The following is a 22064-nucleotide window of genomic DNA, read 5'->3' on the forward strand; positions in this document are numbered from 1 at the left end:
CCAGCTATTCAGCGAATGGGGTGGGGTGAGAGAGGGGGGCAGACATTTTGAACATTGACGACGTTCACCTTTCCCATCAGTAATTATTCTTTCATCGTCATGAACAAATGTTAGCAAATGGATAAGAAATGGTGTGTGTTTCAAACACCTCCCTCCATTAAACCCTTCTCTCCAATAATTGTTTCTTAAGACGGTAGTTTCAGACCCTATATATGAATTAAATTATTTAGTAAAGGGATGGTAAACTCAGGCTATAAATCAACAGCTTGAGGTAATAACAGAAGAGCCCTTTGAAAAGGAATGACATGTACACACTGGACAGAATACCCTTTAGATCGACAATACAGTAGCCAAGCTTTGGTCAAGTATCTTGTATTTGATGCTCACTAGGTTTTCAGAGATTGACTACACTGACTACAGTCAATCAGCAGAGACATATATTCTATTGGAAAGGGTGTTTTTAATCATTACATTAATTTCATTTTCTTACTTTTACTTTACTTCATTTTAAATTGCTAAACAGGAAATGCAGACTTTTAAAAATCATTTTAAGACAATGGTAATAATACATAGTTAACCAACATCTCTCACAAGGTTCAATTGTTCAAGTGCAAAGCTCTTGTCACATTCCAGAATGTCTGAGTGTGGTTTTGGTGACAGTTTTTGAAAACAGGAGACAGAAGAAGTTGACAAAAATCGACAAACATTGTTCAAACAGAAATCAAACTAATCCTATGACATAATCTACAAATGTGGTCCTAGCCAGCTCAAGTAAAACCCACGGTCCGTTCTCACTGAAGATAAATCTCTATGGAGGATGAGAGATGAGCCAATCCTATCCCTACAACACCTTTTCACCTCCCCATGGACGGACACCCACCTAATCTCAATCTTAACCCTACAAGTGGTGTGTGTGTGTGTGTGTGTGTGTGTGTGTGTGTGTGTGTGTGTGTGTGTGTGTGTGTGTGTGTGTGTGTGTGTGTGTGTGTGTGTGTGTGTCAGAGACAGAAAGAGAGTATGTGAGAGACACGTCACATGTATGCTTGTGTGTCAAGTTGTGATGCGTGTCCGAGTGTATGCATGTGTAAAACAGCGGTCATGTTTTAAGTGCTGACCCTCCCCTGCTTTGGTGAGAGTAGAGGAAAGGGATGAGATGGAGTCCATGGCCCTGAGCCCTGCGCTACCGCAGGTGGATGGTCCAGTCAGCGCCCGCGTTCACGCCAGGCTTGCGCAGGGTGAGCAGCTCCGCATTGGCATCAAAGTCGAACTCCAGGGCACTCTCGGTGCCATCTGCGGAGAGAATCAAACATGGAAAACACTTTACTTTTAATGGTCCCCAGATGTGCTGCTAGAAATCCTGGTCCCCATGAAGTATTATCAGATTTAGCAAGGCAACACTAGGACAATATAGCTTTACACAGCCCTGTCACTGCTGAACTGTCCCAGCCCCCCGCGTCATCATTGAGTCCCCGTTAATGTAGTTCAGAGGTTTGCAACGCCACCTTGACCTCATCATTAGCCTCCCAATGTCCCCCTTAGTATTAAAAAATAAAATAGACTAATGATCCCCAATTGCAACTGAGCACCTTCTCAACGCTCCCTCCCACCTCTCCCTAACGCCCCCTGGGGGGGCTGTAGAGCAACATGCAACATGTAACATTGTTTTTTTTTGTTTTTTTTACATGTGGTGACATACATGCATTTTCTAAAATGAAGCGTAATGCTGTTGGACTGACAGATGATTGTGATGGAGGAAAGGCACTGACCCTGAGTTTTGAGGGTAGCAGCATTAGGTGAGGAGACTCCCATGAAGACCACCTTCTCCACCCAAGAGGCCGTGGAGAAACTGGAGTCTGGAGACAGGTTGCTGGAAATACAACAGGAAAAAAGCAAATATCTATTATCACTATTCTATACACATGACAAAGTAAAATTGGAGATAATCAGTTAAACATTAAGGAGCAGACTTAAAAAGTAAGTTGACAAATATTTTTTCCAGTAAAGTACAATGTGCCACACGTATTTAAGTATTACTAAGTATACTAAGTATTTGTACTTTGTAAGACATTAAAGTTCAAGCCTCTCCTTGTCTTTGTTAAATCTTTCTATGAGCAAAATCCATTCAACAAAGTTTAGAAGACTGAAGACACAAACCTCGATGTTAGTGCGCCTTCGGCGAACGTCAGACGTCTATGAATGAACTGCCTCTGCTTGTCGAAATTGAAAGAGTGCCCATCGTCGATGTACAGTTCCCCTTCGGCAGTTCCCTGTAATCATTCAGAAAGCATGTTAATGCAATTAACTTCATAGATCAAGAACTTTCAGCTCTTGCGCTACTTCTGGGAAATGTATTTTTCTGTGGCTGTAGGATGATTTAATTGGATCATTAATAAATAGTGACATCAAGACCTCAGTTAAAATATGTTGGAAACAGCTAAAGGAAAAGATACTAACGCACTATTTAAAAACACAAACCCACATGCTGGTTGACCACATATTTCCATTAAATGATTATACATTATTGACATTATATGATATTGCAAGTATATCATTACAGCATATTTACCTGTGCATTTAAAGCCACATAAAGAGTATAGGGGTCGTCCTCCATACAGGCGGATGACCTGCGCATGCGGTCCTTCCTACTGATGATGGAACCACCTCTCTGGAAGACTGGAATCTGAGAGAGACAAAGCAGCCAAATGTTACATTTAGCAGATGCCTTTTCATACAAAGCAATTCACAAAATACATTACATTATTACATTACATTACACTAAGCTGACGCTTTCATTTTATTCAAAGCGACTTACAGTTATTATTTGTCAGGGTATTGGTTACAGTCCCTGGAGCAATGTGAGGTTAGGTGCCTTGCTCAAGGTCACTTCAGCCATGGAGATGTAGGGAGAGGTCAGGGGGGATTTGAACCTGCAACCCTCAGATTGAAAGACCAACTCTCTAACCACTAGGCCACGGCTGCCCCAAATACATAATAAGCAACACACAATATTTGGGAAATAAAGAGTATAGTCTAAACAGCTATGGTGCATATGAGCTGGGTTAGTTCGTCTCTAGTTTAGATCTTGCAAAAATGTGTGGTACAAATACACAGCATTCCTATAGTCCATTTGTTACTGTTCCATTCTAGATTTTGCTAAGACTGTGCTGCATCAGCTTGTATGTTTAACATGCAAAGAATGAAACATGTAATAGTAAAATGCAAACAAGATGCACAAAGATGACTTACGGAGCTCATGGTAACAGGAATGTAAAGGTTTTGGTTCCCATTGTGCTTCTTGAAGGTATGGACATCATACCAAAGCTGTGACACGCAAAATAAGGAGAATCACCATTTATAGAAGAGATACCTTTCATACATTCATTGAAAATAAAAGGTCCCTGAGTGAGTGTATGAGTGAACCTCTGTATTTGAGTGTGTATGAGTGAACCTCTGTATTTGAGTGTGTATGTGTGAACCTCTGTATTTGAGTGTGTATGTGTGAACCTCTGTATTTGAGTGTGTATGTGTGAGAGTGTGAGCGTGTGAGCGTGTGCTTGCTTATGCTTCCACATTCACCTCAGCCTCTCCCGGCAAGTAGGCGGTTACCCCTTGTGACCTTTCATCTGTGACTGGATGAACCAGCAGGTCCTTCCCTGAGAGACAAAAGAATAGGAGGGAGAGAGAGAGAGAGAGAGAGAGAGAGAGAGAGAGAGAGAGAGAGAGAGAGAGAGAGAAAAAAGAGAGAGAGAGAGAGAGAGAGAGAGAGAGAGAGAGAGAGAGAGAGAGAGAGAGAGAGAGAGAGAGAGAGAGAGAGAGAGAGAGAGAGAGAGAAGAGTAGCATACAGAGAAGTAGTAAAGGGCATTATAGCAAGAGTGTATACATTACAATGTGACACAAGAGGCTGGAATGGGATTTGTGTGGCGGTGTTTACCCAGTAAGAATTCATCCTCGATGGCGAAGGTAGCCACGTTCTCAGGGTACTCCACCCACAGGGGTCTGATGATGAAAAACAAATATCACTGCTGATGACTTGGCAAAAACATAGCAATAGGGATTCAAAGTAATAACAGGACGAAAAACATGTGTATTTGAATGCGTGTCATATGCTATCAGGATTTCTCCTCATGACCAAGTGCCCTGTGCACAAAGGAATCAGACAACGGTGGGATCGCCTGTGAGTGCGTGTACAGGTCACATGCTGCTCATGTGTGTGTTAAATTCCTAAGTAGATGACACACACACACATGCACACACGCACACACTGCATGATTCAGTTTGTCTGTGTGTCATGCTCGTAAGTGTTTATCTTATGGCCGGCTGCTTTCTGCCCTAAGAAATAGTGCACATGCCTGTGTGCGTGTGTGTGTGTGTGTGTGTGTGTGTGTGTGTGTGTGTGTGTGTGTGTGTGTTGCTCATAAATTCAGGTAACCTCATGATATACTGACCAGTGCACTTAGAAATTATATAATTGTGTGTGTGCGTGCGCGCGTGCGTGCGTGCGTGTGTGCATCACAAGTGTTCCCATCATAACAGGCTTTGTCTGTGCATGAAAGATAAGACATTGATGCATGCATGCGCGCATGTGTACCTGTTTGTTTGCACATCTGTGTGTGTGTATATATGCGAGAGAGAGACTATCGTGTTCACCTCATGACGGGCTGTCCGGTGCGGTAGGCGTTGTAGAAGAGCTGGTACCAGTAGGGCAGCAGGGTGTAGCGCTGCCTCACCGCCTCCCGGATAAGAGCCGTGTTGTCGGGCCCGAAGAGCCAGGGCTCCCGGCGCGGGGTGTCCAGGTGGGCGTGGGCCCGGAAGAAGGGCTGGTAGGCCCCCGCCTGGTACCAGCGCACCAGCAGCTCCTCACTGGGGGACTTGAAGAAGCCCCCGACGTCGGCTGGGAGTCGGAATAAAAGACAAGCACACCTTGAAAAAGGCTTGTGTGTGTGCGACTCAAAACGCATGCAAAAACATAAAATAAAAAAGGACTGAATGGAGCAGTGGTTCTCAGCCTTTTTTGAATTAACGCCCCCTTCACCTCATCATAAGCCTGCCAACACCCCCTCAGTTGCCATTGGGGGATATTAGTCCATTTTGTTTTGTAATACTAAGCCCAGGCTGCCCCTCTCAACTGTATCCGACTCAACACCCCCCTAGGGTTCCTTAACGCCCCCTGGGGCTGTAGAGCCCCCGTTGAAAAACACTGGAATAGAGAGTGGCTCAGAACTTCTTTTTATTTGATAAAGACAGACACTGTATACATACACTGATAAGCACGGATCATTATTAGGAGAGATGAAAGGGCAAGTAAGCCTTCAAATGCTAATGTTTTGTCTGGGGTGTCTACAGTAGACTCCAAATGAGTGTGAAGTTTAACTGGAGCAGTTGTAAGCAACATTAGACTTCCTGTTGAGGCTTGAAAGATGAAAAGCATTGAATAAAGGAACAAAACATCTTACAACCTCCCGAAAAGAAATCTGGCTGCTCACTGTACAAATTCATTCATTTGGATAACATGATCTAAGAGACTGAGAATCTTCACAGACTTTGAGGACGTGTGCGTCACAGGCTAACATGTGCTAACCTCATAGCAGGATGGCCCTTAAAAATAGAAAATGGTTCACACTTCAGTGTTTTTTTCTCATGATGAGCTGCTTTATGCCTTAAGGAATGGTGTGTGTGTGTGTGTGTGTGTGTGTGTGTGTGTGTGTGTGTGTGTGTGTGTGTGTGTGTGTGTGTGTGTGTGTGTGTGTGTGTGTGTGTGTGTGTGTGTGTACACTGACCTCCGCAGAAGGAGATGCCCACTAGTCCCAGGCTGAGGCACATGGGGATGGACATCTTCAGGTGGCCCCACTCTGCAGCGTTGTCACCTGTCCACACCGCACCTGAGGGATGACATGACAGAGGAATACGGATGCTCAGTGATGTTGTGTACAACAAGTGAAAAAAAGTCATGTGGTCTGCTACATGTACCCCTTGTGCTTCCCTTGCATTTTACAATGTGTTGTTTATGAAATCAGCCTTTGTCCTCCTGTTAATTTATCTTTTTTAATGTTATGTGTGTACTCAAACACATTTGTAAGTTTGTGTGTGTAGAGATTTTCTTCAATGTACATGTACAGTATGTGTGTAGAGATTTTCTTCAATGTACATGTACAGTATGTGAGGTATGTGGGGTGTGGTATGCCCTGGACCAAGGGTAAGTCAACAACATCTTACAAGAGAGATATACTGTATGTATCAATTCACAAACTGTAGTACCCACCATAGCGCTGGGATCCTGCGAAGAAAGCCCTGGTCAGGACAAACGGCCTCTCCACTCCACCAGAGCGCTGGATCTGACCCTCAGCAGTGGCCATTTGCTAAGGAAGGAACACAAAACCCCTCAGTATTCTTAGTCAAGCTATGCTGGGTCTATTGGCTTGCCAATTGTTCTGCACCCACTCTCCCTTCTGGAAGTTACCTGAACACTTTGGCAGAACCGGTGTGCGGTTGGGTTAAGTTTACAAGGTTACCAGAGTTATTAAAGACAAAATACTTTAATTCACAGAAATAAGGGGAGCTGTGGATTATCTACGAAAGGAAAGGGATAGCGGGTGTGCGAATGCTTTTTCTAAAAAGCCGGCAGCGCAAATGGAAAACAAAGGAGAGGAGGGAAATTGTCACCTCTGCTCATTTTCTGCTTGCTTGCCCAGAATTATCCACTCATTAAATGTGTTTATTATTACTTAGCAGTATGGGGTAGGCCTAATCTGCTATCCTCAATGTGATGTGATTAATGTCGGGACAGTCGTTGCCGCACTGGCAGATAAAACAAAATCCTGCCACAACTTGCAAACTTGGATTTATTTTACTAAGCTAGCACCCTGGATATCTTATTAAAAAGTCTACAAGGGGTCCGCAACCTGACATACATCATCCACTAATTCGATTTCTTACAGCGCATGTATACTTCACTAGAACTCCAGTTCAGAGCTTATGGCAATAGTTCAACTATATACTGAATGACAGACTATGAGCAGACAGTCATTAGACCACAGCGGATATCTGAAAAACAATTCTTGTCCTTTAGTTATTGGGTTAGCACATCACACACACACACACACACACACACACACACACACACACACACACACACACACACACACACACACACACACACACACACACATATTGGCCAAAGCCATTTCCAGCGTCTTTGCTGAATTCTGGTTGAGAGTGCAACTGTTCTACAACAAACCAGTGATGGGCAACCTGGATTCAGAAGCTACAATCCCAGTGTCACATATACCAAACAAACTGGTTTTACATGTCCAGTTCGACCAGTTGAGCATTCAACCAGGCAATCACCAGGTTGAATTGGACAAGGAGTTTATTTCAAGCAAAGCCAGGTCATTTCAAATATGTGGTATTGGACTGTAGCTTTGGATTCCAGGTTGCCCATCACTGCAAACAGGGTCGTCCGCTCCACTCCGCTCACCACGTAGAAGCCGTAGAGGTTGTGCACGTCCCTGTGCTCCCAGGGGCCATGCAGCGCGTCCTTGTGCATGGTGACCTCGGGCCCGTTGAACACAGACGGCTCGTTCATGTCGTTCCAGGTGTACAGGTTGTCCATGCTGCCCTGGGACACAAAGGATATTTGTCACACGCACAGAATTACAAAACAAAACATGCAGTGCAATTAGGGTTGTCCGACTGTACTGTGTGCATAGCTGTGTAGGTGTAGGTGTGTGTGTGTGTGTGTGTGTGTGTGTGTGTGTGTGTGTGTGTGTGTGGTGGGTGGCTGGGGGTTATAGTGTAATAGTGCGAAAGAGTCAGCAAGTGTGTGTGTGTGTGTGTGTGTGTGTGTGTGTGTGTCATAGTGGTAGTGTTAAAGTGCAACAGTGGTTAAAGTTCCCTGGGTTGTGGGTCGTGACATGGGTCTCAGGGACATAGTTAATTTAGCAGACAATTAAAAAGTAGCGGTACATGTCCCAAAAGGGACGCAGGTACGGTCCCCAGAGGACCCTGTTGGGGCTAAAATGTCACATTTGTGCTTCATTTAACATTACAATTGTTTATTACCTCCGCCAAGGAGGTTATGTTTTCGGTCGCATTGAGAGTAAATAGAACTTCTATTTACTCTCAATGCGACCGAAAACATAACCCTCTTGGCGGAGGTAATAAACAATCCAAACAATTGTAATGTTAAATGTTTTCGGTCGCATTGGTTTGTCTGTCTGTCTGTTTGTTTGTTTGCCTGTCAGCAGGATAACTCAAAAAGTACGGATTTGGATGAAACTTTGTTGAGTTTTTGGAAATGACAAAAGGAAAAAAAGTGATTACATTTTGGTGGTGATGATACAGGAAGATCATCCAGAAGATTCTTCACCACTGTGGGATAGGCCCAATTTTGACATTCCAGTTTCTAGCTCCACAAAAAGAAGGCAAAAAGACTTGGAAAAAAATAGGGTGTAACGGTCAAATTATCTATCAAACAGCTTCCATGGCGGAGGTCTGCACTCTCTGAGTGCATTTCTAGTTCTTTGTTGTATGCCAACATGAGGTATGGTCGTCTGGCGTTTGGCTTCAAAATAGCAGATTAATCCGTAGAGGAGTTTTGGTGACCTAGGTGAGGTGTTTGGAAGGGCAACAGCTCCATCTAGAAGTGTGTCATGGCTTCAATTCTCCTCATCAAAACCACTGGGCCCTTCTATTATGGGGCTAATGGCAGTGAGGATAAACCCACTTAACCCACTTTCAGGCTGTGTATACAACTACCCAGCTGAAAATGACTCATTTACAAGCTGTATTGATATCTGTGCTGCCCATTACCAAATTTGATCTTTTCATGAATATTTACCAAGTAATTAACTAATATTTACTAGTATGACCAAAGTACAGTACGTTTTGCAGCAAAAGAATTCAATTTATGAAAAGATCCACCATTTTTCCATGTATGAAAAGTGGAATTTTCCCACTTAGAATTTGATGGTGGCGGTAAGCATTCGTCAAAAAGGCAAGATCTCTGAATGGGCAACATGAATTGTGGAAAGAAACGGCTAAACATTTTACACAGTCCACCTTTAATTACTACATGTATGCATATAAAAAATCAGAGTAGTGAGCTGAAGAAGCAAATTACCTCGTACTGGTCGTAAGCAAACTTGCTAGCCCACCAAGTTCTCATCTCAGGGTTGGTGAAGTCTGGATACCCTGCATTCCCTGAAAACACACCACCAGGGTGAGTTAGAAGATTTTACATTATGGATGTGACAAGGCATGAGAACAGAGTATAAAATACAGCCCTCTCTTGCTTATTCTCTTTACTAAAAAGTTGAATGGACCATATCCAGTCCACCAACTTTTTAGTTAAGAGAAAATGCAAGAGAGTGAGGTCTTTTCTACTCCGATTATTCTCACTTTTATTACTGAGCCTTATTGGATGTGGACCCAAAGACCGCATTAATTGTCGCTGAGTTTGAGTGCACCAACAAAAGACATGAGGAAGCACAAAATTTCACATTTGCTGCAAAATCTACGGACCAAAAGAGCTAATCCTGTTAACATTTTCAAGAAGCTTACCTGGCCAGCACCACCCTTCGTAGTCGCCACCATCTTTGTTTTTTATGTAAAAGTCCTTTGAGCGAATCTCATTGTGGATCTTGTAGCCACTGTCTACCTTGATGTGGGGGTCCACAATGGTGACCATCTGTAGGTGAAATTAAGGGGGGGGGGGGTTGTTTGTTTTTTTAAAGGAAAATAAAGAGATGGAAAAGCACATAGCTGACTTGTGTGAATACACAAATGGCAAGTACAGTGTTTGAAAGCAAATATATATTATTATTATTAGAGAGCCAGATATACATATTTACGTAGAGTGTTATTTACCTTTCTAACCGATTAAAATGGGGGTCATTTTAGCTGTGGATGGTCACAGACTAGTGTAGATCACTCCGCCCAGGGTAATATAGTCCTATAACAACATACTGTAACAAGAGCATGCATGGTATTCTTGCTGATGTAGTGCAACAGAATACTTGTTTTCTTTCTAACCTCAATTCAGTGTCCCATTTTAGATTGAATTTAAGACGCTCTCCCTGTTTCAACTACCTGGTGTGAACAGATGTTTCGGTCATTTCCAGTTAATATGAGCCCTTTTTTATCAGACACACCGGTAATTATGGTGTGTGTGTGTGTGTGTGTGTGTGTGTGTGTGTGTGTGTGTGTGTGTGTGTGTGTGTGTGTGTGTGTGTGTGTGTGTGTGTCCAGACCTTTCTTCTCTTGTCCTTGAGGTTCTGCAGCATCTCCCGTGGCTGAGAGAACTTGTTTGGGTCCCAGGTGAAGTAGCGCTTGCCGTCGGTGTGCTCGATGTCCAGCCAGATGAAGTCGTAGGGGATGTCGTGTTCGTCAAAGCCAGCGTCCACCTCCTTCACATCCTCCTGGTCGTTATAGTTCCATCTGCACTGGTGGTACGCCAGAGCGGACAGCGGAGGGAAGGCCTGGGTGCCTGAGAACAACAAAATGTCTCTATTAGTATTGACAAAGACACAAGGGACTATTCAACTCACTGATTTTATCACTGTAATATATAATTTAATTATTTTTCTTTCGCACTTTCTTTAGCACTTTTATGACTACTGTATTCAAAGGTGCTTCACAGTCGTGAACTACACACATAGGGTAATAACATAAGACAAGAGCACAATCATATACCCACTGGTTTATCTACACAGTACATGCATTTGACAAAGAGGTTTGCACAATAAATAGTTAATTTAAGTTAATTAAACATTTATTAGTTAGATAGAACCAAACACACCCGATCAAAGGATAATAGCTGACTCTCAACAGGAGGTGTATGTGTGATTTAGGTTGGCTGCTATCGTATCTGGGGTACTATACCTGTGAGGGAGGCATACTGCGAGAAGACGTCAGTGGGGCGGGGACCAAGCATGATGAACACATCGATGATGCCACTCTCGGAAATCCAGCGTACGTTTGTCTCAGGCACTTCACTGTCACCCTGCACACAAAATGGGAATGGAAATGATCTATGACTCGCAGACAGGTTTCAGGCTAGGCCATCATTAGCGTGTGACATGGTTTAATAAAAGTAAATTAATGTGATGTGGGGGTGCCATGGCTCAGTGGGCTAAGGTGCCGCACCATAAATTCTGGGACCCGTGTTTGAGCCTGGCCCAAGGTTTCTGTCCCCGTCTATTTTTATTTATTTTTTTTTAAGTTTTTTTGGGGGCTTTTCAGCCTTTATTGATTTTTGTGAGACAGGATAGTGGAGGAGAGACAGGAAGTGAGCTGGGAGAGAGAGATGGGGAAGGACCGGCAAAGGACCCGGACCGGGAATCGAACCCGGGTCGGCCAAGTGGTAAACGTGTGCCCTACCATATCAGCCACGGTAGGGCCTGTCCCCGTCTATTTTAACCGACCTGTCATCATGAAGGCAAAAAGCCACAAAAGAATAATAATGTACTAAAGGACTGAATGGGCACCTGTGTGACGGAGCTGGTGCCGATGTCCACCCAGGTCTCAGCGGCATTGAGCCAGAAGAGGCCCATGGTCCTATCGGCAGTGTGGGACAGCAGCACGGGCACGGCTCCGTACAGAGCCATGGGGTTGTAGAGCTCATACTGGAACACATCCAGGTTGTAGAGCCGATACGGATCCCCTCCTCTGTGGTAATAAGAATGAAAAAAAAAGAGAGAGAGTCCAGAGACCATGTGTTAACAAGGACAGAGGAGAAAGAGAGACCAGAGAGCGAAAAAGAGCAAGAGAGCAATCTGGGGTTAAACTGCTGTGAAATTATGCAAAATGGGACTTGTAGAGACTGCCCGCTTTCCATGCATTACATTTACCCATTTAAAAAGAGGCGGCCGTTAAATTTAGAGGAAGAAAAAAACATGCAGCAGATGGAATATTAGATGGAAATAGGTGATGAATAAAATATGACGCACTCTGTGCTTTTGAGTTTGAGGCTGTCGGCGTGCTCTGGAATGCCGTAGACATGTGCAACGTCGGGGAAGGAGAAGTCCAAGCTGATGGAGGATGGACCTGAAGAAGAAACACAATTTTAATTTTTTACACTTTTTCATTAAGATGAACCGTATGGTTTACCCACGGCAATACCCACATTGCAGTTTCTTTACTTAAAAGTACCACAATGAACAGGGGGAAAGACAAGTTACAAACATTAAAATGTGTCATATGTTGGACTATTGTAAGAATTCCTATTTCAATTAAACTCAAAATTTTGTGAAAGAAGGTTCATTCAGAAGGTAAGTTACTCTATAAATGAAAGCTATGAAGAATATTGGACAGAGCCAATTGTACCACTGCAACACCTGCAATACTAGGAATAAATACACATTGAACATTTAACTGGCTCTAGAGAGAGACCTAGTAACGCGCTGGTTTACCATTGGGCTTAGTATCTGCATGAGACTTGAAGGTCTCGTCCCACATGCCAGGCTGATCCTCTTCCTGCACCTCATCTGCAGCCTCGACCTGGGACACACATGGGACCAGACACCAGTTAGATGGCACAACACTTTCAGATACAGGTTTAAATAGAAGATACACATATAACGCTAATGAATAAATGTTAATTCTAATATAATTGTTATATAATATAATATAATATAATATAATATAATATAATATAATACCTGCTCGGGTACATTTTGTGCCACAGCATCTGGATTTTCCTCTGGGTCTGTCTCACTTGAACTGGGATAAAGAACAAAACAATAGACAGATGCACACACAACAAAGGCACACAAAGACAAAAAACACAGCCACACGTGAAGTCAGCGAGAATTTACACCAAACACAGAAAAAGCAGCACAAGTTGTATGATGGTATAAGAGAGTTTGGGCCATAAACATGACTACATACATTTGGCATATCATCACTGTCTGACAGAAACCTCATAACTCCACATTTTAATAATTATTTTATCATTTATTTAAACCTATATACATTTTAAAATATAAAATCAGTACTATTGGTGAGCATATGAGTTTAAGAAATTATCTTAATACCAACTATAATGTTATATTAATTCATTTATTTTGAAAAATAGTGATTTTCAATAATTATACAATACATAAAAGTATAAAATAATTAATTAAAAGTTACAAGGTTATAAAGAGTTACAAGGTTTCTGCTGTACAGTTACGATAGTTAAGACACTAAAAGTTACTTATAAGCATAGTAGAAACTACTCTGATAGCCTTTAGTTATTCCTCTTTCTATGTGTTAACAGCAAGCAATTCATGAATATGACCCAGTCTCCACTGTCCAATCACACTCTGATCAGCAAATGGTAAACGCTGTCATCAGAACAGCATTCAATTATGGCATGCGTCTATGTAGAGAAACATAGACCGTTTCCTATTAGCTTTAGAGGCTGCTCAGTGCAGCGCAATCACGTGTTGTAATCATACCAATCAATTCTCATGGCAACTTCCATCACCAAAACAATGGGATACTGCAGACTATTTAACCACACGATTGGCACAATTTCATTGGAAAAACAAAATGAGGTAGAAACGTTGGAAAATCAATAATGGCAAATTTAAAATGACAAACCACAGAAATCTGGGCACAGAAAGTAAAAGAAAATATAGCTGCAAGCAGCAATGCGGGGCCAAGCAGTAAACTTGCCAAAGTCGCCACGGCAACAGAAGGAACTGCAGCGCCCCCTTTGGCCCAAATCTCGCCAATGTTGGGGTGCATTTCTTGGAGGGGAAAATGGGGAGAGAGACGGGGAGGGTAGGCAAAGGACCTGGGCTGGGAATCAAACCCGGGTCAGCCGCATGATAGACGAGTGCCCTACCGGTTGGCCACGGCAGGGCCTGTGCTGCCCTTGATTTATATTGAGTAACACATTTCCATTCCCTCTCAAATTAGTCTATAAAATATCAGCAAGTCATTTCTATACTTGAGAGGCTTGCTTTTTGGACAGCAATTATAATCCTCTGTGATCATTCTATTTAGTAAAATTGTTTATATGACATACAATATTATGGAAAAGAATCGGGAGCCTACTGAAAATAGATATGTCCTTGAAATCCTAAACATAAGAATCCTATAGGCTGCAATGTAATGTTGGCCAGCCTTTTGAGAGACTGGTCTGAGGAATTGGTGTACATAGAAGTAACGTGTGTGTGTGTGTGTGTGTGTGTGTGTGTGTGTGTGTGTGTGTGTGTGTGTGTGTGTGTGTGTGTGTGTGTGTGTGTGTGTGTGTGTGAGACAGACAGAGGAACCAAGAGAACAACAATGCTCTCTCTCTCTCTCTCTCTCCCTCCCTCCTTCCCTCTCTCTCCCTCTCCCCCTCCCTCTCCCTCCCCCCAGAGACCCCCGCTGAGAATGGTGTCAGTGAACGTGCGCAGGTGCCGTTGGCAAAGGGGACAGAGAGATGAGAAAAATCCCTCCATTCTTTCCACAATTTTGAATGGCTGCTGAGAGCTGATAGTTTTTCCAATCGTTACGAAAATCCATACCTGGGTGCAGCATAGTGTGAAGATGACCTGTGTACCAATATTTTGAAAATTGGGAGTACGGTTCAAAAGCTACAGGCAAAATTGTAGCTAAAATTTTGACCTGCTGGTGGCGCTACAGAGTTTGAGCTGGGGATCTGATTTTTTTTGTGGTAGGTCATGGGATGGACTACTATGTGTGTACAAAATCCCAGCCTGATTCGACAAACGGTTGCTGAGATATGACCTCACTTCCTGTTTCGCCACGTTTACGACAATTTTGATTGGCTCTCACGGCTAAACGATAAAAGATATCCAATATTCCTGAAGACCCCATGTGTAGCTCAGTACAGAGATACTATATACCGAGTTTCGGGCGAATTGGTCAAAAATTGTGGAAAAAATAGCATTTTTATTGAATTTTACAAAATCCAAAATGGCGGGAAAACTATCCTGGCGGAAAATGACGTCATAGGGTGCGTTGGATTCGTCTTGGCCCAAGGATTCCAGGGATACCAAGTTTATGAAAATCGGCCCAGCGGTTCAAAAGTTACAAGCAGAAATGTACCTGCAACTTTGACCTGTTGGTGGCGCTAGAGTGTTGGGGCTGGGGACCTATAAATTGCTGTGGGTAATGCTGAGCCGGGCCCGAATGTGTGTGCCGATTTACAGCATTTTCCTACGTACGGTTCTATGGGCTGCCATAGACTTGCAGAGGGAGAGGAATGGTGACTAGAGAATAATAATGAAGAAAACCTACTAACTCTATAGGGGCCTTCGCCAGCTTCGCTGCTTGGCCCCTAAAAAGAAAACATAAAGCAGCAAGGAGTGCAAGAACAGCACGTAAGATTTCCCGCTGAGCAAGACGTGAAGCTGCAATAGCTCTGGTATTCAAGTTCAGGGCAATCTGTCTTGGCAGTTCTCCAAAAGAGAAGACTTTAAAGGAAATTAGACATTAGTTGCTACAACCTCCAAGACATCACGCCTATTGCTGGAATTTGTCTTACATCTACAGCACAATATGTCACTACCTTTAATACTGTAGCAGAAAGGGCAGTTTAACACGACGATTACAGCATCTAATCTTATCAATTGGATCCCATTTACATAATGCAGATGGCACAGAGGGTGCTCTGGAGTCCAGAAGGGGGCATGCTTTGCTTGGTTTTGGCCTATGGCACAGAGCACAGCCAAGCAGACTGCAATGAGGACTTCTGCAAAGTTACTGGGGGCTATTAATAGATTACTGTGCGCCGTCCCGTGCTGTGACTTTGTTCGAGCAGCAGAAAATGTAATGCATCGCTTTGTGTCTTGGCAAAATTAAAGTTATTGGTAACACTTTATTTTGGGGATACATCTATTAGCACTAATACATACAATGTGCCTGTATAAGTAACTTAAAAGGCATGTACAAAGCAAAATCAAACATTTGTTAGGCGTGTATTCGCAAATGTCTTTTTCATGCACAATAAGGGATTTATTACCAATTTAACCTTAGTAAGGACCTAGTAGGCCTTAGCGTTTGCTTAGTACATGCCTTACAACTTACTTATGCAGGCATTAACATTGTATGTATTAGTGCTAATAGATGTACCCCTAAAATAAAGTGTTACCAAGTTATTTCATAAAGATATTTGTCTGTAACCTTCTTAAAACAGTAACCATGTGTGCAAAACAATGGCATGCTTGAATAAGGACCACAACTAATAACATCTCTCCACATGAAACACAGAACAACATACAGTATCCATGCATCACACATTATAACAAACTGTAGAAAAAGGAGACGTCTTTATAGGATTAGAAAGAATAGTTAGTAACACTGAAAAAATTATTGCAACAGTGCAGCGATGAGCTCTAGTCATTGGTTACATTGATTACATAACAAGACACATTGCAGCTAACTGCACAACCACAAAGGGCCAGATTCAATGTCACCCGATTCCACCATGTTGTTTAAGGTTAGCCTTCACCCATTTCAAGCTATGACATATCTTTGTTGTGAGAATTATTATATTTTTCGATAAACTTTTTTTTTTTTTTTAACAAAGGATGTATTGTATCTGTCCCTTAGTGTGGTGAGCAAGACACATGTAGCATTTTAATCACATGACTAAAACTGCATGTTTTCATTTGGCTGTATGCTGACAATTAGGTCTACAAGCGCTGCTACGCAAACGTCAGCACTATTTTATGCAAAAATTGAAATTGTGCTACTTCAAGCCTTTGATGTACCTGATGGGAGCATACAGACAAATGACCCGACTCACTAAATGTTGTCAACAACAGACAGGATCAAGAACTAGACTGAGCAGTTACCTAGAGAACACGCTCTTGATCTTATCCCACATGCTACCGACTGTGCTAGTTATTTTATGAGAGATACTGGAGAGAGCATGTAGAGATGGAGAGAAAATGGAGGATAGAAAGAGAGAGAGAAAGAGGAAAGAAAGCATGGAAGAAAATAAAAACACAGAAAAAACTCTCATCAACATGTGGCAATGGCTTTGGTACAACAAAATGCATATGTGAATTCATGTCCAATTATTACAGTGTTCCTTTCCTTTAATGGGGATAAGGCACCAATCCCAAAAAAATCATGTGTGAATGTAAAAACAACAACTTTTTGCCTTTCACCCACTCTTCACACCATCCACTATTGTCAATAATGAATTCAGATTTATTAATGAACCTAGGCTACTAAATGGTAAATGGACTGCAATTATACATTGCTTTTATCCAACGTGCTGCACAGCATAAGTAATGTCTAGTGCTTTGCAGATAAGTTTTTCGTTGCTCCGGATGAGGCAAAGCAATTTTCTGCTCTTCAGCTCAAGATAATCAGATTAACGGTAGAAGGATGTATAACGTTTTTAAAGCGATACTGTGCCCTTTTTCAGAAATAAGGTGATTTACACCACCCTTGAGTTAAATGATTGAGTTTTACCTTTCTCCTGTACTACATTCTCTGAGTATGGCAGGCAGTGCACATTTAACCTCCAAGATAGCAATTGCTAGCTGGACCCATAGGATTCAACATGAATTGCTATCTTACAGGTAAAATTTGCACTACCAGACTCAAGAGGACAGCAGGAAGGACAGGAGAAAGGTAAACTCAATTATTTAAATGAAGGAAAGGTTTAATATGAGCTTATCTTCAAAAATGGTACAGTATCGCTTTAAGCATGAGCAGCAATGCTTAGAGGAAACGGCAACACGTTCACACACCAGGGAAAAAAATGGCAGGATGGAGAGTCTCTAGAAAATGGCAATCCAAAAGGACTAAGGCAAATAGGTGTAAGGGTCAGAAGCTAGGAGAAAAGGGCACCGTTTAGCAGGCAATCACGCAATCCAAAGAAAAACTGGCCAAGGTGTGTCAGGCTCGGAAAAGGCATGGCTTTGTCAAACAGGCTACAGTGTATGTGTGAAAGTGTACAGTATGTGTGTATGCATTTTTGTGTGCGTTTTTCCATACGTTTAACAGGCACTTGTGTCTGTATGTGTGTGTCTGTGCAATAGGACTATGTGTCAGCATGTGTATAGAGTGCGTATAGTGTGTGTGAGTGAGTAGAGTATAATGAGCATGTGCATGTGCATGTGTTGCGTTGTGTGTGTGCTAGAGAGACATGAGGCATCGCGTGCGTGTGAATTGAGCAGAGCTGGCCGCAGCCTGACAGACTCACGTGTCCTTGCGCGGGCGGAGGCGCTCGAACACCAGCAGGCCACGCGAGTTGAGGGACAGCAGGACCTTCGCCCCCTCCACCACGTCCAGACGGAACGGACGGGCACTGATGATGACCCGCTGCTCATCTGCCCCCAGGGAAAGAACAACGCCATTCTCATCGCGATCGATCACCGAGAGACTGCAGTACAGTAAAGTGGAGAGAGAGAGAGAGAGAGAGAGAGAGAGAGAGAGAGAGAGAGAGAGAGAAATCATTGGGAAAAAATCATTACAGAATGTAACGACAGTGTCAGTAATTAACAGATACACTAATGAGGATGACTTCAGGCGTTGCGTGAGGTTACAGTCGCGCTTGACCTATGACACAAGAGAGCAGCGGCTGCCAAATATCAACTGGAGAACACATTAAGAGAAAGTCACCTTACTTAAACTACCATCACGAGATGTTATCCACACACCATAAGGTCATAACACTAACCATGTGTACTACACTTCAAGGCAAACAACAAGTAAACCACACATACTGTATATGAAGTATTTTAAGAACCTTATCCACTGATGTATGATTAGTATGCATTTGCCCACCTTGCAAAGTCTGTACAAGCTGACAAGCAGTCATTTAATACACCACATTAGTTATTCTCATGTGCTTAAGACATATTAATCAGTGTAGTTGTTGAAAGCTTGTAACATTTTCTACACTTCTTATTAAATAAGAAAACAAATTGTAGTAGAAGTAACAAATGTTTGCCATTTTTACTTCAGTCTTTATTGCCATCTGATTCTCATTTTATGTTGCACTACAGTTCACAAGCACTCTTCTGTTCAAAGTGAGGCCCAACACAGAATGGCAATCAATCTCAAGGGATTTTCTCAAAACACAGGAAGACAGTGTGTGCATATACTGTAGTTGCTGGTTTGGCAGATACTGAGATGGGCTTGTTTTAGGTGTTTTTGGAAGAAAAGGGTTGCATGAAAATTAAGGATGCACCGATACCACTTTTTTGAAAACCGATACAAGTACAAGTACATTAATGTGTGTACTTGCCCATACCGAGTACCAATACTGATACCTTTTACCACCAAAATACAATGAAAATAAATGCATGGCCTTGTTTTTTTCCATCTGTGATATTTTTATTGTCCATTTCCATGTAGATTTAAATGTTAGTAAATGTATGAGGTGGCACTTTTTTCCATGCTGTCCACAGAACGTGACAAGATTTTGCATTGTTTTGTGCAACAGCAGTATCGTTCCTGGTATCGGCAAGTGCTTGACGAGTACGAGTACGAGTATAGTGAGCAGTATCGGGTGCCGATACCGATACCAGTATCGGTATCGGTGCATCCCTAATGAAAATCAGTTTGTAGCAATTGATAGCTTTTTTTCACCCCAGTCCCCAGGTCATGGAAAAGCAAATTTGTCAGTGGACATTCCCATACGTAGAAAGTGGACAAGGCACAAACAATTATTTACATATAGTAAAACACAAAATGGCTGGTAGCTCAAAAAAGTCGCAGTATCTTCTTAAAGTATATTTGTTGGGTGTTCTTGGATGAAGGGGATCCGTTCAATTCAAAAAAGGGAAAAATCCAGGCAACTCCAGGTGAAAAAGAGGAAGTCCATTAAAAAGCCTTTATTGTCATAGGGCTAAAACATGATTAAAAAAGCCAACATGTTTCGACCGCACTGGTCTTCATCAGGGCTTTGTCATCAGGACAAGGAGCATGGCCTCACCTATAAGGTGACACAAGGGTCATGTGACCCCAGAGTAACTCACCTTATAGGTGAGGCCATGCTCCTTGTCCTGATGACAAAGCCCTGATGAAGACCAGTGCGGTCGAAACATGTTGGCTTTTTTAATCATGTTTTAGCCCTATGACAATAAAGGCTTTTTAATGGACTTCTTCTTTTTCACCTGGAGTTGCCTGGATTTTTCCATTTTTTGAATTATTTACATATATTGTTCTTTCTGTTATGTACAGCATGGGTTTCTGACTCAGTGTTCTATTTTTCAAGAAAGAATTAGACATGGCGAAATTAAATCTAAAAATGGGTGTGGGGTGACGGGGTGGGGTAGAATAAAAAATGAACAAAATTGATTTGTTGTCTCATCGCTGTTTAGAATTAAACAAATTCAACTATGGTCAAACTTACGGCTCGGTCGGCGGGTCTTTGATGAGAACGTCTGGAACCTCATATCTGGGCTTGAGGGGTTTCAGTTCGTTGATTTTAACCCGTGTCATGTTGCCTTGCAGCCGGTACAGCTCCAACAGCAATCGCACCTAGTAGCACAGTGACAGGGAGTTATGGATTTTCATTGAAATGGAACTAACTAGCTTTGATAGATGGGGGGGGGGGGGGGGGGGCTTAGGTACCTTGTTGTTGTCATTGATGAGCTGCAGAGTGAGACGTGAATCACTGAGCTGCATTGTCTCCAGTAGAGCCCTGTATGGAGATGGTCCTGGCTTCACATCTCTTTGACGCCTGCAACAATGCACAGAAAATGATGAATGACACATTTTGTGGTAGCTGCATTTGTCTACAAGTGTCTACATGACACCACAATTACATATTTATTAATAATCTATACCCTACCATCTTTCTTTATAATAGTATCTTTATAACAGTCACCCTTCGCACTCAAGACATTTAATCTTTATATTACAATTTTCCACCAAAGTAAAGTAAATTTACATGGCTGAATTAAATAAAACACAACTTGTGCTAATTGCAGTCCAAGAATATAGGGGTCTATTGTAAAACAACATCTTACTTGCAGAAGGCACTTTGATCACATGTTTTGAAGTTACTACGATCCACCGCGTCGGTACAACAGACAGTCAGCAGCGTCAGGAAAAGCAGCCCCATCCTTGGCAAAGGAAAGAGATAAGGTATAGATATCTTCCTGATCAGTGGCTATCAATAGTAATCCTTCCAAACCATGGTCGTTAACTACTACACAAATACCGTATACAGTATATTACAACTTAGGCTTTAGCTTTAGGCAACACACATAACCGAGCGATACATGTTATGAATGCAAAAATTAGTTCAAATGGTTTCATCGGGACATGTAATACCAGTCGAACGGTGTTTGCCGATTGCGAACTATCGATTCTACACCAAGTTCAGCACAATAGATCTGCTTCTCGGTGGATGGGAAGTCAATTAAATGTATGTGTCTACACATATTTACAAAGGTTAACATGGTGACTATTGCTACAGCAATCCGGGAGCAAATACATTTTCGTTAAGCTCATTAACTTGAAGACTCGTTAATAGTTTCATTACCTGTCAGAGGGAGCCGCCATGTTTCCCAACTGTATTGACCTTTACCCCCCGTATCACATGACTATAAAATCTCTAAACAAGTTCAACTATTTTCGTGGCGAAAGATAAAATACTATATTTTGGCACACTATCAGCCGTTTCTGTGATGTGTGTGTTCCTTTGGGTAATGTAAGCAGTGAGTCTACAGTCTGATTTCGTACAGTAATGTTTTATTTTATTTTTATTTTTCCGGTTGACCATACGTCCTGCCATGAGTCTCAAAATGATTGGACGAGAGCCATTTGGAATCCTTTCTGATTGGACATTGAAGTTAGCTATACTCATGAACGGCGTGACGTTTTCCATGTGCGTTACGCCCATTTGTGGGGGAAAACAGGCAATGCAAGTCAATTGGTGATGTTGGGGTTTAATAAACGACAGATACGGACCTGTAGATAGCGTTGTTCACGCGCAACATGCCGAAAACGTGTTGTGTTTCCGGCTGTTCAAATAATATAGCCAAACAGCCGTGGCTGAAGCATGGGATGTGTTCATTTAGGCTAGCCGATGTAACATGTAAGTCAATGAGACATTCGGTTTGTTTTCACCCATAAAGGGGCGTAACGCAAATTTAAG

General features: G+C 42.3%; 1 protein-coding gene across 2 annotated transcripts; it reads right to left on the reverse strand.

Annotated features, from left to right (window-relative positions):
* Positions 1-440: 440 nt before the first annotated feature.
* Positions 441-21493, reverse strand: LOC134452831 (neutral alpha-glucosidase AB-like). Of its 2 annotated transcripts, XM_063203452.1 has the most exons (25): positions 21450-21493; positions 20932-21027; positions 20534-20642; positions 20313-20440; positions 18156-18335; positions 16792-16857; positions 12658-12718; positions 12409-12496; positions 11947-12043; positions 11485-11665; positions 10880-11000; positions 10249-10484; positions 9560-9686; positions 9120-9199; positions 7476-7616; positions 6261-6357; positions 5779-5880; positions 4649-4892; positions 3933-3997; positions 3577-3653; positions 3247-3321; positions 2567-2680; positions 2155-2267; positions 1767-1867; positions 441-1290 (listed from the first exon to the last, which is right to left on the reverse strand). In XM_063203452.1, exons 1-25 carry the CDS (start codon positions 21467-21469, stop codon positions 1181-1183), a joined length of 2829 nt encoding a protein of 942 aa, XP_063059522.1. In that variant the 5' UTR covers positions 21470-21493; the 3' UTR covers positions 441-1180. The 2 variants fall into 2 exon arrangements, with proteins under 2 accessions (XP_063059522.1, XP_063059523.1); XM_063203453.1 differs by lacking the exon at positions 16792-16857 and having other exon boundaries at positions 21450-21492.
* Between the last annotated feature and the right edge of the window lie 571 nt (positions 21494-22064).

The sequence above is a fragment of the Engraulis encrasicolus genome, chromosome 7 (assembly GCF_034702125.1).
Source record: "Engraulis encrasicolus isolate BLACKSEA-1 chromosome 7, IST_EnEncr_1.0, whole genome shotgun sequence".
NCBI lineage: Eukaryota > Metazoa > Chordata > Actinopteri > Clupeiformes > Engraulidae > Engraulis > Engraulis encrasicolus.